At 34.2% G+C, this 14,929-nt stretch overlaps 1 protein-coding gene across 1 annotated transcript; it reads left to right on the top strand.

Annotated features, from left to right (window-relative positions):
- Positions 1-2,815: 2,815 nt before the first annotated feature.
- On the top strand, positions 2,816-7,603 carry LOC107830518 (beta-xylosidase/alpha-L-arabinofuranosidase 2-like). The gene is made up of 7 exons (XM_016658110.2): positions 2,816-3,395; positions 4,511-4,798; positions 4,883-5,052; positions 5,149-5,246; positions 5,371-5,721; positions 5,877-6,293; positions 6,822-7,603. The coding sequence occupies exons 1-7, from the start codon at positions 2,958-2,960 to the stop codon at positions 7,394-7,396; spliced, it is 2,337 nt and encodes a 778-aa protein (XP_016513596.1). The 5' UTR covers positions 2,816-2,957; the 3' UTR covers positions 7,397-7,603.
- Positions 7,604-14,929: the final 7,326 nt, after the last annotated feature.

Below are 14,929 nucleotides of genomic sequence, written 5' to 3'. Positions count from 1 at the left end.
TCTTCAATCCAAAAATTAAAAAAACCAAATCAAAATTCTCATATCCAATATGAACTACCCAAACGCCCACCCCTAGTCATGGGCTCCTCACAATCGCCATAATTTTAAAGCATCAGGAAGTCAACTACAATGCTAAAAAAAAATATGGTGATTAGTCAAGATATGGCCACAAATCCTGACAATCACCGTAACTTGTTAAAAATTTGGCGAGCGTGCTTTAAAATCTGACGTCAAACTATTTTTCTAAAACTTTTATTATCGGGGTTAAACAAATTATCACTGACATAAAAGTATCCTATTTGTATCATTCCCCAATTAAAAAATGAACTCGCATCGAAAAATACTCATCTCGTGGGCTAATTTTTTAAGTTGAATTAAACCCGAGGTTTTATGCTTAGTTTGAACAAAAATTGACGTTATTAACTTATTTTTGTTCAATCGAGCATTTTTTTTTTTCATTTTTGTGATGCAAAAACAAATGGATGAACTATCATAAAATGTGTTCGTACATTTACATACCGGAGGACAGTTTCCTTTGTTTATTTTCTAACTTTAACTAGAAGCATAATTTTTCTGACTCAATTATTTGTTGCTCATTTCATAACAAATATTTGTTGAAAACACTAATATATAGAGTGTCTTGGAAGTCTGTATCCTCGGACTTTGGCTTGTCAATGACGTTGTATACTTTATGATGTTCTTATTGCAATAATATAGTATAGTATAAGCTTTCTTTGACCCAAAAAAACATTTAAAAAGAACTCCAAATAAGAAGAAGATTTTGGTGTGCATCTAATTTTTCGTGTCTTTAATTACTTTAGTCGTTATATTGTTAATATATGCACTAGCTCTTGTTCCACTTCTATTTCACATAATATAATTTTTTAGGTTTTACATAAAATAATGCAGATATTATTTAATACCACCAACAAAGGCCAATTGATATTGCATTAGTTAATGAATATTTTCTTAATCCCTCCAATCAGAAAATACGAGACTACATGAAGCATATGAGTATTATATTTATGTATTCATGTAAAAAGATATTTTTGCAAAAGGGATTATTGAATGAATTTTTTTCTCTCTCTCCTTCTTTACTAAGAAAACGTTATCCTTCGAAACAAAAGGACGACATCATTAATCCTATACAAAGGAAAACATTTAAGAAGCTTTGAATTATATATAAACCATTAGTCAAGGAAGAACGTAAATATGGTTGGGTGTCCTTGCCTTCTGTTATTATATGTCTACATATATATAGTATTGTCATGCCCATCGTCAATTAGAATATAAACAATTATTAAGATGCATATCCCAAAAAAAATACATTATAGATAAGGGACAACCGTGAATCATTTGAAAGATCGAGCTTAATTAACAATAATTTCCCATGGGATTGGACCACTTAAATTAATTTTAATCAAACGAAATTATTTGAATCATAAAGCATATGCTCTTACAAACCCATGATTGACAAACAATCCTAACAAAATTCATGTAACAAGCAATCTACACATGGAAATAACATTAAGGAGATTTTGTACGGTAAACCAGAAAAATTGCACGCATCCATGACAAAATAGTCTTCGCCATATTGTTTACTTTTACCCTAACTTCATTGAGTTTTTGAGATTCAAACTCACGAGTTTAGAATTTTAAAGTGTAACATTTTGGTAATTTTGTTATCTTAAAAGACATTCATGTAAATCACTAAACGCTAGCTGTAAACTTTGACAAATTTAGCTAACCATTATTTTCTCCATCATTCCTTGGCTGCTAATCAACACACAACCGAAATAAGTACAATTAGTGGCGGACCTACCCTTAGGGTAGGGGTCACTTGCCCGGTAATTTCGAGAAAAATATATGTATATATATCTTAAATAACATATATTTTTTTCGGTCCACAATAAGTGATCATTTAACTTTGTCATACCTATTAAGGAAATACGAATTCTTAGAGAAAAAAGGATGTATTCACTAAATTAACCATAATTAATTGTTACTTGACGAATATGTAAATAAGGGTAAATTTTGGAAAGATAAAATCAATTCCTTCTTGATTATGTAACTGGATACTTATTTTGGACCAAAATAAAAAGGTGCAATGACTACTTATTGTGGACCGGAGGGAGTATATATGTTGATTGATATCATAAGACTCAAAGATTAGGCAGTTTCATTTGGTTGATTTTGAGGGGCACAACTTGAGTTTTAGTGTGCTGTGTGCGTTCGATTCCCACTCCACCATTTGTTAAATTTTTATTTGATAGTGGTGACACTGCCACTTTCAAATCCTGGATCCGCCTTCGATCCCCCAACTTTCACTAAAAAACCAAACTTATTAATGGAATATAATACATGAGTTTAATTATTACATATTAACCGGGTAAAAGAATTGATAATCGTCTCTTGCAACATATATATTAAAGTTCACCATTAATCTTTTTTTTAACGTAGACATAATTAAAATCCATAATGCATATGCATCAACTATCTAATTAATCATTTTCTTTTATCGATTTCATGTTATAACCAAAGTAAACCTTGAAACCCAACGAAATCTCTGTCTTCACACTCTCCAAGGAACTTGCAAACAAAAAGTCCATATAGAAATTCAGAAAAAAATCTTTTCACCGACCCCTATCTTACCAATTTTGCAGAAAATAATTGGACAGTAGAGAAAGAAAGAGAGCAGATTCTCTTTATATATTTCTAATTTCTAAGGTATAATCAAGTCACGATAACTGGACCCCATTAATAAATTTTTATTTTTATTTTTTTATTTATCCATCACGGGTTGCTACAAAACAACATGCGTTTGCTATTATGTCTATACAACTCTTCTTCTCCTCCTATAAAGAAACCAAGATTTGCCTCTCATTTCACAGCTTTTCTTCTTTGTTCTTCATTTTCAATTTTTTTTCTTCTTTTCTTTTCTTTTCTCTAACAAGGCAATGACCTTGCCGTATAATAATAGGATGAAACAACACTCTGTTTTGCTCTGTTTCTTCTTTATTCTGAGCCATTTTGCCTTGGAATTCAAGCCAGTTTTGGCTCAAACATCTCCTGTTTTTGCTTGTGATGTTGCAAACAATCCAGGGGTAAAGAACTTTGCATTTTGTGATGTATCATTGGATGTGTCAAGCAGGGTAAATGATCTAGTAAAAAGATTAACATTGGAGGAAAAAATTACTATGTTGGTGAATACTGCTGGAAGTGTGAGTAGACTTGGAATTCCAACATATGAGTGGTGGTCTGAGGCTTTACATGGAATTTCATACACTGGTCCTGGAGTTAAATTTAATGGTGTAGTTCCTGGTGCCACTAGCTTCCCTCAACCCATTCTCACTTCTGCTTCTTTCAATGAGACTTTGTTTGAAACCATTGGAAAGGTAATATTATTGCTCCTTCTTCATCATTATTTCTTGTTATTGTTAGATTGGTATCTTTTAGTGTTTATCTTTATATTACTGCACTTTACTGTCCTAATTTTTCAGCATCCTAGTTCCACTGATTATGCGCGCTCACCTTTAATTATTTTTAAGCTAACCTGACTATGTGTATAGAAGTAGTTGAAGTTTTTCTTCTTCTTGAAGATTTAATTATTAGCCATTTCGTAATAAATGCTTGATTGGTGATTTGTTGTTCATTAGAAAACAAATAACCTATTAACTTCTAACAAGATAATAAAAAGGTGAAGGCCAATTTGTAGACGTACGTCGCCATCATGGCATTATCTTAAGACCACTCTGATTTTTTTATTCTTTAAATCATAGATTGTATTTTTTGAAGACGGCACTAACTTTTGTCCAATTTTATGACTAATACATGTTCATATGTCGTTTTGTTGATGCTAAAAAGATTTGCCGTGTGAAATTAAAAAGGGCCAATGAACAGATCCTTTAGAGATTTAATTTTGGGAAGTAGGATGAAGTCATTTTTCGCATAATGGAATCTTAAATCAGCAAAAAGGCAGTTTCTTTAATAATTGAGAGGACATGATAAACTAGGATATATGCAAATATCTTTTGTTGGAAAAGTTTATCCATTTGGGCATGTGTTTTAGAAAGAATTCCAGCTTGCAAAATATTTTATTTAGTCACGTAAAAGATTGCGTTAGGTTCAGAAGTTTGGTTGAGATGTTTACATCTTTTTTGAATGACCATAATTGACAAATCCATGCACCAACCAATCATTCATTAACCTGTCAATCATGCTAAATTTCCTATCCAACCATATGGTTATGATAGGGATATGTTATACTGTGATTACTGTCCTTTTTGAAAGGAAAATGACTGGTCTTGGTTAGATCTTGATGTGATCAATGTTCAAAAAAGCAGTTGGAAGTTAAAGATTAAAAAACATAGATTTAAGTTATATACAATTACAGTGTTAAGATTTATTTTACACTAGTATGTGGTAGCATGTTAATTACCATTTTTGCTGATTACTAATTTATGCTTATGAGCGCATACAACTTGAACTCAAAAGATAGTAATGTTTACAGGCGGTATCCACTGAGGCTAGAGCAATGTACAATGTTGGTTTAGCAGGCTTGACATATTGGTCACCAAATGTGAACATTTACCGCGACCCTAGATGGGGAAGAGGCCAAGAAACACCAGGAGAAGATCCAACACTCGCCAGCAAGTATGGTGTAGGATATGTTAAAGGTTTGCAGCAGCGCGATGATGGTAAAAAAGACATGCTCAAGGTTGCTTCTTGCTGTAAGCATTATACAGCTTATGATGTTGATGATTGGAAAGGAATCCAACGTTACAATTTCAACGCTAAGGTATTGCCCTTTTCTTGAAAACCTGCCAAAAATATTTAGTCATGATACTCAAAAGCATTGTGTTCTTTTTGTTGTGGTGAGTAGGTAACACAGCAAGATTTAGATGATACATTTAACCCTCCATTCAAGAGTTGTGTTGTTGATGGAAATGTAGCCAGTGTGATGTGTTCATACAATCAAGTCAATGGCAAGCCTACCTGTGGTGATCATGACCTTTTGGCTGGTGTTATCAGAGGACAATGGAAATTAAATGGGTATACTAAATGTTTCATATTTAGTGGAGTATTATAGTCTTTCGAAAAATAATATTTGGAGAAATTCATGAACTCATACAAGTATGGTACATACAGATACATTGTCACTGATTGTGATTCATTAAATGAGATATACTGGGCTCAACACTACACCAAGACACCAGAGGAGACTGCAGCTTTGTCTCTAAATTCAGGTTTACCATTTTCAGCCCCTTTTAGTTGGACTAAATCAACGATAACATTAGCCCTAAGCACACATATATAATGTGACATACTTCTTTTGACCATACTAAATCAAGAACTTGCTCATTGTGACAGGGCTGGACCTGAATTGTGGATCTTGGCTTGGTAAATACACTCAAGGTGCTGTAAACCAAGGACTAGTAAATGAATCAGTTATTGATAGAGCAGTCTCAAACAACTTTGCTACGCTAATGAGACTTGGATTCTTTGATGGTGATCCGAAAAACCACGCTTATGGAAACCTTGGTCCCAAAGATGTGTGCACACCAGAACACCAAGAGCTAGCTCGTGAAGCTGCAAGACAAGGAATTGTCTTGCTTAAAAACAGTGTAGGATCATTACCTCTGTCCGCCAAATCCATCAAGTCTTTAGCAGTCATTGGCCCTAATGCCAATATTGGCTATACCATGATTGGCAGTTATGAAGGTAAACTTGGATACTTTCCTCAAAAACAATCCCATTAATGAAATGAATTTAAGTTCTACACACTGACGATCTAAAGATTTGTTACACAGTCAGTGTATATAACTTAAAAAAGTACGTACTAGTTTATTTTACTCAAATTTCTTGAGAACTTGCAGGCACTCCATGCAAGTTAACAACTCCATTGCAAGGATTAAAGGCATCAGTTGCTACAGTTTACCACCCGGGCTGTTTCAATGCCAGTGTGTCTTGTGTCCCAGCACTAGTTGATGATGCCAAGAAAATAGCAGCTGCAGCTGATGCAGTAGTATTGGTAATGGGATCAGATCAATCTATCGAAAGAGAGAGCAAGGACAGGGTAAATATAACACTCCCTGGACAACAATCACTTCTTATAACTGAGGTTGCTAGTGTTTCAAAAGGACCTGTAATCCTAGTTATCATGTCTGGAGGTGGTATGGATGTACAATTTGCTGTTGATAATCCTAAAGTTACAAGCATTGTTTGGATTGGTTTCCCTGGTGAAGATGGCGGTGGTGCCCTAGCTGATATTATCTTTGGATATTACAATCCAAGTAAGTTTCCTCTTTCCACAGTAAACTTCACCAAATCAAGATCAAATTTTTTTTTTTTATGAGGTTTAGTTCATCAACACTGCATAAATGGCCTTCATAGGGCAACCCTCTCCCCACCTTATGGTGTTTTAAAGGCAAGTCGATGATGCCATAAGTCAAACGGGAGGGTAAGGCGAGAGTCCTTCACTGCGCTATTTAGAGAGGGTAATATATCCTGTATAATAGCATGGTCTGATCCCACTGTTAATAGTCAAAGTGTGGGCGGACTAATTCAGGAAAAACTCTTACCATGTGCCTTTAGTACCTAATTTCATGCATATATCCTGAGATGTGAGGTTAAAGGAGAGACTTGCAGCAACGACAAAAGTTGTTTCGGTGTTCAAGCCGTGAAATCAGTCACTAACGCTTGTGTACCGAGCTGTCCATTTTTTTATCCGGTGAGGTTAAGCCTCATTAAATCAAGATCTTAATTTTAAACACATCCCCGTATGACTAAATGCTTTATAAATTTTGTTTGCAATCTTGCAGGTGGAAGGCTTCCAATGACATGGTATCCACAATCATATGCAGACAAAGTTGATATGACTAACATGAACATGAGGGCAGATCCTAAAACAGGATTTCCTGGAAGAAGTTATAGGTTCTACAAAGGTCCAACTGTTTTTAACTTTGGAGATGGATTAAGTTACTCTGACTACAAACACCACCTAGTACAAGCACCAAAATATGTCTCCATTCCTCTAGAGGAAGGACATGCTTGTCGATCGACGAGGTGCAAGTCCATTGATGCTGTTAATGAGCAGAGCTGCAGCAACTTAGGATTTGACATTCACTTGAGAGTTAAAAATGTTGGGAAAATGAGTGGAAGTCACACAGTTTTCTTGTTCACTTCACCACCCTCAGTTCACAATGCACCTCAGAAACACTTGTTGGAGTTTCAAAAGATTCATTTGACACCACAAAGTGAAGGGATTGTTAAGTTCAAGTTAGATGTTTGCAAACATTTGAGTGTAGTTGATGAGGTTGGAAACAAGAAAGTTGCTTTAGGATTACATGTGCTTCATATAGGAGATTTGAAACATTCCTTGACTGTAAGGATTTAAAGAAATCCTCATGGTCCTATTTATTTACCTTTTTGGATAATTTGTTCCTTTTTCTCAAATGGGGAAAGGGAAAGTATCACAAGATGAAGAATATGAAATTATCAATCAGTTGAGGCAATTGTAACAAAATTTCTTATTTTGTCTAACTGTCCAACTTATGTAGAAGAAAGAAAATGTTAAAACTTAAATGAAGTTTCTTCTTATTTATTTCTTATTCTTTTTATTCTCTCTTTGCATTTTTGTTTGGTATATCTACATTACAACAAGACATTATGAAACAAACACTATGGATTTGAGGTGTTCCAATGGTTCAAGATGTGTAATATGCAATAGAAAAGAAGATTAACATAGATAACCAATATAAGAGCAATTCTAAAGATTTGTTTGCACTGAGAAAATTCATGTATATATATTTAACATCTAGATTATTAATAAATCAAAGTATTATTAATAAATTGAAGTATTATTATTATAACATAATAGCATAATATAATGCTGACGATAATGTGTATGTCACTAGGTGTTAGTATTTCGTTTGTTACTCTATAAAAGAAACTTGACATAAGTTGAAAAACTGATGACTTATATAGTTCGTTTAGGCAGGGGCAAAAATCATACTAACTAAAAATTAGCCATAATTTCAAAAGTAATCGAGATTTGTCATTTTTTCATGTGAAATAAAATCTGAATAAAAACACTCTTAAGAATCCGAAAAAATTTGGAGTTTGAATTTTTTACATATGAGATTTCATCATAATGTGATGCATTCATAATGTGTTGGAATTTCAACATATTGGAAAGATTATACGCATGAGTTCCATAATCCAACATATTATGTTTGAACTTTTCGTGTTTTAACTAGGATACTTTTGTCCTGATTTTATCTCCATCTTAAATAGTTGCTGTTTTTTAATAACTTTGCAAACACTGGCTATTTTTTATTTAACTACCCATAAAATGGCTATGCAATGCCATTTTGACTGCATTAATTTCCTTTGGGCCTTTTTCGAATTTCCGCTACAGGTTTGGAGCTTCGTCCATTTGGGCCGTTTCCAGGAGGAGGGCATCTTTGGGCTTTGGCCCAGGTTATAGAAAAGAAACAAAAAACAAAATATAATTGGGCTTTTAACACATTTGATCGATTGATCAAAGATAATTACGACTGCTAGTGAAATATACAAAAAAATATAAACTAATTATTTATAAAATAAGTATGTTAATGTATATTATACATTAATGTACAAAAAATTATATTTTTTGACTATTATTTTGGAGAATGGCTATACAATGTGGATTTCTAATAAAAAAATATCCTCAGTTATCCGAACATTTGCCAGTGGAGTTTTTTTCCTGGCAAGACCATATTACCTTCTGTATGTGTTGTATGTAAATTAAACCAATTATATGATTTTCGACAAAAATAAACTCTAAACAGAATGTACAAAATTATTTAAAACCTTACTTGTCTTGAAGAATGAGCAAGATAACCTCTCCAAAGCCCAATATACCAAGCAAAATAACCTCTCCAAAATAACAGTAAAGAAGAAGATAAAAGTGTATGTATATGAAGTTATCCAAAAATTGGGTATAAGTTAAACTTTTTTCAAAAAGTGGGTAAAAATTCAATAGGTAGCGCGCCACATGAAAATTTTATTTAATTTATTGACGGTGATAAGTTGAGAAGGCAATTACGGCCCATAATTATGAATGGCTCAAAAGTATGGGTCAAAATTCATATAACATAGTCAAGGTTCATGGATTTCGATCACTACAACAAATTTGGTTATTGGTTACAAATTATTTCGTCGCTTAAAAATCATATTTCGTCACAACAAACCTTTTGTGACGAAAAATAAATTGTCAACCACTCGTCCTTAAAAGTGGGTCACTAAAAGTATACAAAGACAACTTAGTGTTTCGTCGCTAAATAAAGATAGATTAACTACGAAACTCTTTTTTCGTCCCCAAATACATAGTATTTACGACGAATTTATTTGTCAGAAAAAGTATTGAAAATTTGTAGGTGATAATGTGTTTTCGTCACTAAAAAATTATTAATACCGACGAAACTACCTTGTCACTAATTATTTAGTTCAATTACTGACAATGTTAATTGTCTCTAAAGTTACATATATTTAGTAGCTGAAAAAATGTGATTTCGCCACTAAAGATGACATTTTATATACAAAAAAATGTTTCGTCCCTAAATGAATAAATTAGTGACGACTTTGCTTTTACAAAAATGATTTACAATTTTTGTAGTTAAAAACTATCATGTCGTCGCTAAAAGTATTGCTTTTACCGACAAAACAAAATTGTCACCATAAAGTGTCATAATTAGTGACACTTACAATTGTCATAAAATACAATGTTAATTCGTATTCAAATAATGAAATATATTATTAAAAGAAGGCTGTTCTACGACAAATATTATATTTAACAACTTTTTTATTGGCAATAAAAATGAATAAGGGACTTTCCCAATATTTCTAAAGCAGTTATGCCTATTTACATTCAAAAATAATACTAATACATTTCATTAAATGTATCAACAACAAAAAAAATTAAACTATTCTGATCTAATAGTTACTAGTGTCACTTTGTGTCCAACAACTAATAATAGCTACTACGATACTAGACGATACATTACGCGTAACAGTTTCTCTAACTCTTTATCATAGTGAAGTCTTCCACATGTCAAATTTCTGAACATCATAGCATATGACCTGAAATGACAATAATGAACTTTGTTTTAAAAAAAAGAAAAGATGAATGAATCAAATAGAAAAAGAGTTTAGTTGTATTGAAGACATAAATTCTATTAGTCTATCTTTTCACAGAAAAGAATATAAGGAATAATTGACTTACAATATAGGTGAATCACTGGCTATTTTTTTTTAACTGCCCATGAAGGCATAAACCAGAGGTGGAACAAAGCGGGAATATGGGGCCTGTCATACTAGTTGAATATTTTTCTTTTAACAAACTTGTAAAATCCTATCTATCTTGATTTCATTATATAAAATCCTCCAAGCACCCTCTTTATCTTGGAATGGAAAGACTTGCAATGGCAAGATTAGCAGTAAGACCACCTCTGAATTTAACAAAGCTATAACTTGTAGCCTACTCTAGTATGAGAAATATGGCCTACAACCCAAGGATAAACTTCCTAGACCTTGTTGGTCCATAGAATCATCTGCATAGAATATCTCCTTCACAATTGAGATTATGGAATGATGTTCCAACTAACTACCATGTCATTTTAATGTTCTACATTATTCGCACTCTAACTTCATCAGCCAAACCAACAAGCAAAAGATCACTCAAATTTTTCTCCAAATAGAGTACGTATGATTAACAGTAGTATAGGTGAGAAATTTTAATAAAACTGCTAAAAAGATCAATTGAGTCAAATAGCAGGAGAAGCTATAGAAAGAACTAGCAGAGAGGAGTATTGTAATAGAGGAAAGGGTATAAGCGAATATTGAAAAGGGAAAAGGAGTTACCCAACATGCTAGATGGAACAACAAGTCCACCTCAAGTTATTTATCCCTAGATTTAGATTTAGGATTATAGCTTAATGTTCTCCATTTGCTTGTTCCTACACACAACTTTAACAACAGATTTCACAACTTCGCTCTCCAGAAAGATATATAAGACCATATCTAAATTACAAGCCATATTAAAAAGATGACTTTTTTCACATTGTGGCTCAAAATCATAAGCCTAAATTTGGATATTCAAAGTCATACTAACTTCTGAACAAGCCGTCATTCCATCTAGTTAAGAAATGTCAGAAACTTTTAGTCATACTTGGTTGCTGGAAACTCAATTATTGAAAAGTAGATTCCAAATTGACATTAACTATCTTCAACAAATGTACTATAACAGAGAGCATGATCTAGTTCTAGGAAATTCTTTAGAATTTTTCTTGTTAAAGATATTCCATGAATCACTACATGTGAAGAATGAGAGTCATGTTACCTTACATGCCAAAGCAGGGTCGGAGCTCCGTAAAGCACCAAAAAGCTAAATTAAAGAGTCTAGCACAAGAAAAGTAAATGATGTTTTGTTATCTTATAGTGGTGAGCAGTAGTGGAGCTAAAGGGAGCCAAGGGCATTCAAATTAATCCCCTTTGCCGAAAAATTATAATACGTGAATAGGGTAAAAAAAATTTAGGTATATATGAATTGCTGAATTCGCTTGATATAAGAAAAGATTCTAGTGTAGTGGTAATGAGATTATAGCAAAGAAAAGGAAAACAAAGAGGAAAAAAATTAAAATAATTCTGTGCATTCTAACAGAGAAATAAAGATGAAATTTCGGGAGAAAATTTAGAATACAAGTATAAGCACCCGTTGGAGAAACTACATCCAGATTTTACTTTATACAGAAAAAAATGCCATTCAAAAAGATCTCGAAATAAAACCAAAATTATAAATTGAACTCATCTATAGAAATTATATCATCAAAGTAAACAAGTGTTGGAAATTTACTTCACCTAGACAAATATAAGACCTATCCGTTTGCCACCATCTTGACCTGTGCAAGTGATAAGATACAAGAGATTCAACGATATTTTAAAATTAAGAATTAGGAATTATGAAATTGTATGTAAATGAAGTGAAACCCCTATAAACTTTTTCTAATAAGTAAAAAGGTTCTCAGCCTCAGACCTCGGGACTGTTTAATTGTTGTATAATCGAAACCATAATCCATCTGTTCGTTGACAAATTGGAAACAAAACAGAACTGTTTCAGGATTTAGAACCAGATTAAGATGACGAATTAGTGTATGAAAATCTCTTTGTACCCAAACAAAACCAAGCATCATAAAAAAGGAAAGGGGAATGTATGATGAAGAACATACCTTTGTTGTTCGGATTGTGGCGACTTGCCCTGTAGAGAAGATGATGAAGAAAGGGCGTCCGCAACTTGCTCTACTGAAAGATTTCGTGAGTTAGAGGCGCTGAAATTGAGCCCTAATTGATATTCATAACTTCTGAACGTGGGTAAATAAGCGGGGATCTGAAAATTTTAATCGAATTACCTAATTACTCCCTGATGTGTGAAGTAAAGTTAGGGATGATGTGTCCAATATTGTCATTTAACTTTCTTTTATTTTTATTTATTTTTTACTATTTGAGAAATAGAACTAATTTACTTCAAATTGATAAAGTGATTTTTTTGGTCTTTTAAAATTGGGAATGAGAAGTTGGTCTTGTAGCTCCTAGAATAAAAATGATAAGTAACAACATAAAGTTCTAAAATGACTCATGTTGAAATAATTTAAACGAAGGCAAAAAGAAGTAAAAAGAAAACTGATTTACGATACGTTTTATTTTCTACTATTTCATCAATATTGCTTCATATTAGCACCATTATCAATATGTATCGTAATATTATATTAAGAGTTCGTTAAGTTAAAAATAATTATATTTATATGATGAATTTAGATAAGAATCCAATTGAATTTTTTACCTAATAAGTTATTTCAAAGACTTAATTATTTGTTCTCAACATTATTTTTGTTGATTCAAATTTTTAGTATTATCTCATCCCAAGTTTTAAATATTAAGTAATTTTAATTTTATGATAAATTTGAAAAACTGAATTGTATTCTTTTCCTAATTAGTTAATTTCTCAAGTTATAAAAAAAAATCTTTGAAGGAGAAAATTGCAAATTAAATTGCATTCATAATCAAGGATAATTAATATTGCTAATAAATAATAAATTTTAAGAGCTTTTGAGTTGGTGATTGTGAACTCTATTTTTCTGAAGAGGGAGGAGCATTTTATTACTTCCCGGAGTATGGTGGCTAAGACTCGGATTGATTATCTCCTCCTCAAAAGGTGTGATAAGGGTTTGTGCGAGGATTGTAAGGTGATCCCGAGGGAGAACCTCGCGATACAACGTAGGCTCCTGGTGATGGACGTCGGTATCTTGATAAAGAGGAAAAAGAGGTCTGTACGGGGTCAACCGAGGATTAGATGGGTAGTTTTGACTAAGGACAATGCGCAGGAGTTAGAGAGGCGGTTAACGGCTTTGGGGGCCCTGGAAGAGTGGTGAGGATGCTAGCGTTATATGGACGGCGATGACGGACTGTATAAGGGAGGCGGCAAGGGAGGTGTTAGAGATCTCGAAGGGCTACTCTGGCGGGCACCGAGGCAACTGGTGGTGGAATGACGTGGTCCAAGGTAAAGTGGAAGCAAAGAAAGCAGCATACCATAAGTTAGTGGAGAGCACCGACGAGGAGTAGAGGAGAGCGAACAGAGAGAGATATAAGGAAGCTAGGAGGGAGGCAAAATTAGCGGTCACGGAGGCTAAGACTGCTGCGTTTGATCGATTGTATGAGGAATTGGGGCCAAAAGTGGGGACAAAAAGCTATTTCGGCTAGCCAGAGCGAGAGAAAGGAAGGCTCGTGACATGGAACAAGTTAGGTACATCAAAGACGAAGAAGGTCGTGTATTGATGGAAGAGGCCTAGATTAAGCAAAGATGGCAGGCGTACTTTCATAAACTGTTGAACAAAGAGGGGGATATAAACATCGTGTTAGGGGGATTGGGGCACTCTGAGAGTCACCGAGACTTTATGTACTGTAGGCGTATTAAGGTTGAGGAGATCGTGGGAGCGATGCGTAAGATGAGTCGGGGCAAAGCGACCGGACTAGACGAGATCCCAGTAGAATTTTGGAGGTATGTGGATAGAGCAAGCTTGGAGTGGCTGACTGGGTTGTTTAATATTATTTTCGGGACAAAGAGGATGCCAGATGAGTGGAGGTGGAGTACATGATTCCGCTGTACAGGAACAAAGGTGATATCCATAATTGTAACAACTATAGGGGTATGAAGTTACTGAGTCATACTATGAAAGTTTGGGAGAGGTTGGTGGAATGGAGGGTAAGGAGGGCAATGTCTATATTATAGAATCAGTTCGGGTTTATGCCGGGTCATTCTACAACGGAAGCTATCCACCTAATTAGGAGGTTGGTAGAACAGTACAGATATAGGAAGAGGGACTTGCACATGGTGTTTATTGACCTAGAGAAGGCGTATGACAAGGTCCATCGGGACGTTCTTTGGAGACACCTGAAAGTGAAAGGTATACCAGTAGCTTATATTACGACGATTAAAGATATATATGATGGAGCTAAGACTCGGGTTAGGACCGTGGGAGGTGACTCCGAGCCTTTTCCGGTGGTTATGGGGTTACACTAAGGATCTGTGCTCAGCCCATTCTTATTTGCCCCTGGCGATGGACGCGCTGACACACCATATTCAAGGGGAGGTGTCTTAGTGTATGCTATTCGCGGATGATATAGTTTTGATTTATGAGATGCAAGTCGATGTTAACGAGAGACTGGATGTTTTGAGGTAGGCCCTGGAGTCTAAAGGTTTCAAGTTGAGTAGAACCGAAATGGAATATTTGGAGTGTTAGTCCATCGACGTGTCGGGGGAAGCGGATGTGGAAGTGAGGCTTGACTCACAAGTTATCCCTAAGAGAGAGAGTTTCAAGTACCTAGGGTCTATTAT

The sequence above is a fragment of the Nicotiana tabacum genome, chromosome 19, assembly GCF_000715075.1.
Source record: "Nicotiana tabacum cultivar K326 chromosome 19, ASM71507v2, whole genome shotgun sequence".
Lineage (NCBI taxonomy): Eukaryota > Viridiplantae > Streptophyta > Magnoliopsida > Solanales > Solanaceae > Nicotiana > Nicotiana tabacum.
Note: the sequence above shows the minus strand (reverse complement) of the source record. Positions and strands in the feature narration are given on the sequence as shown.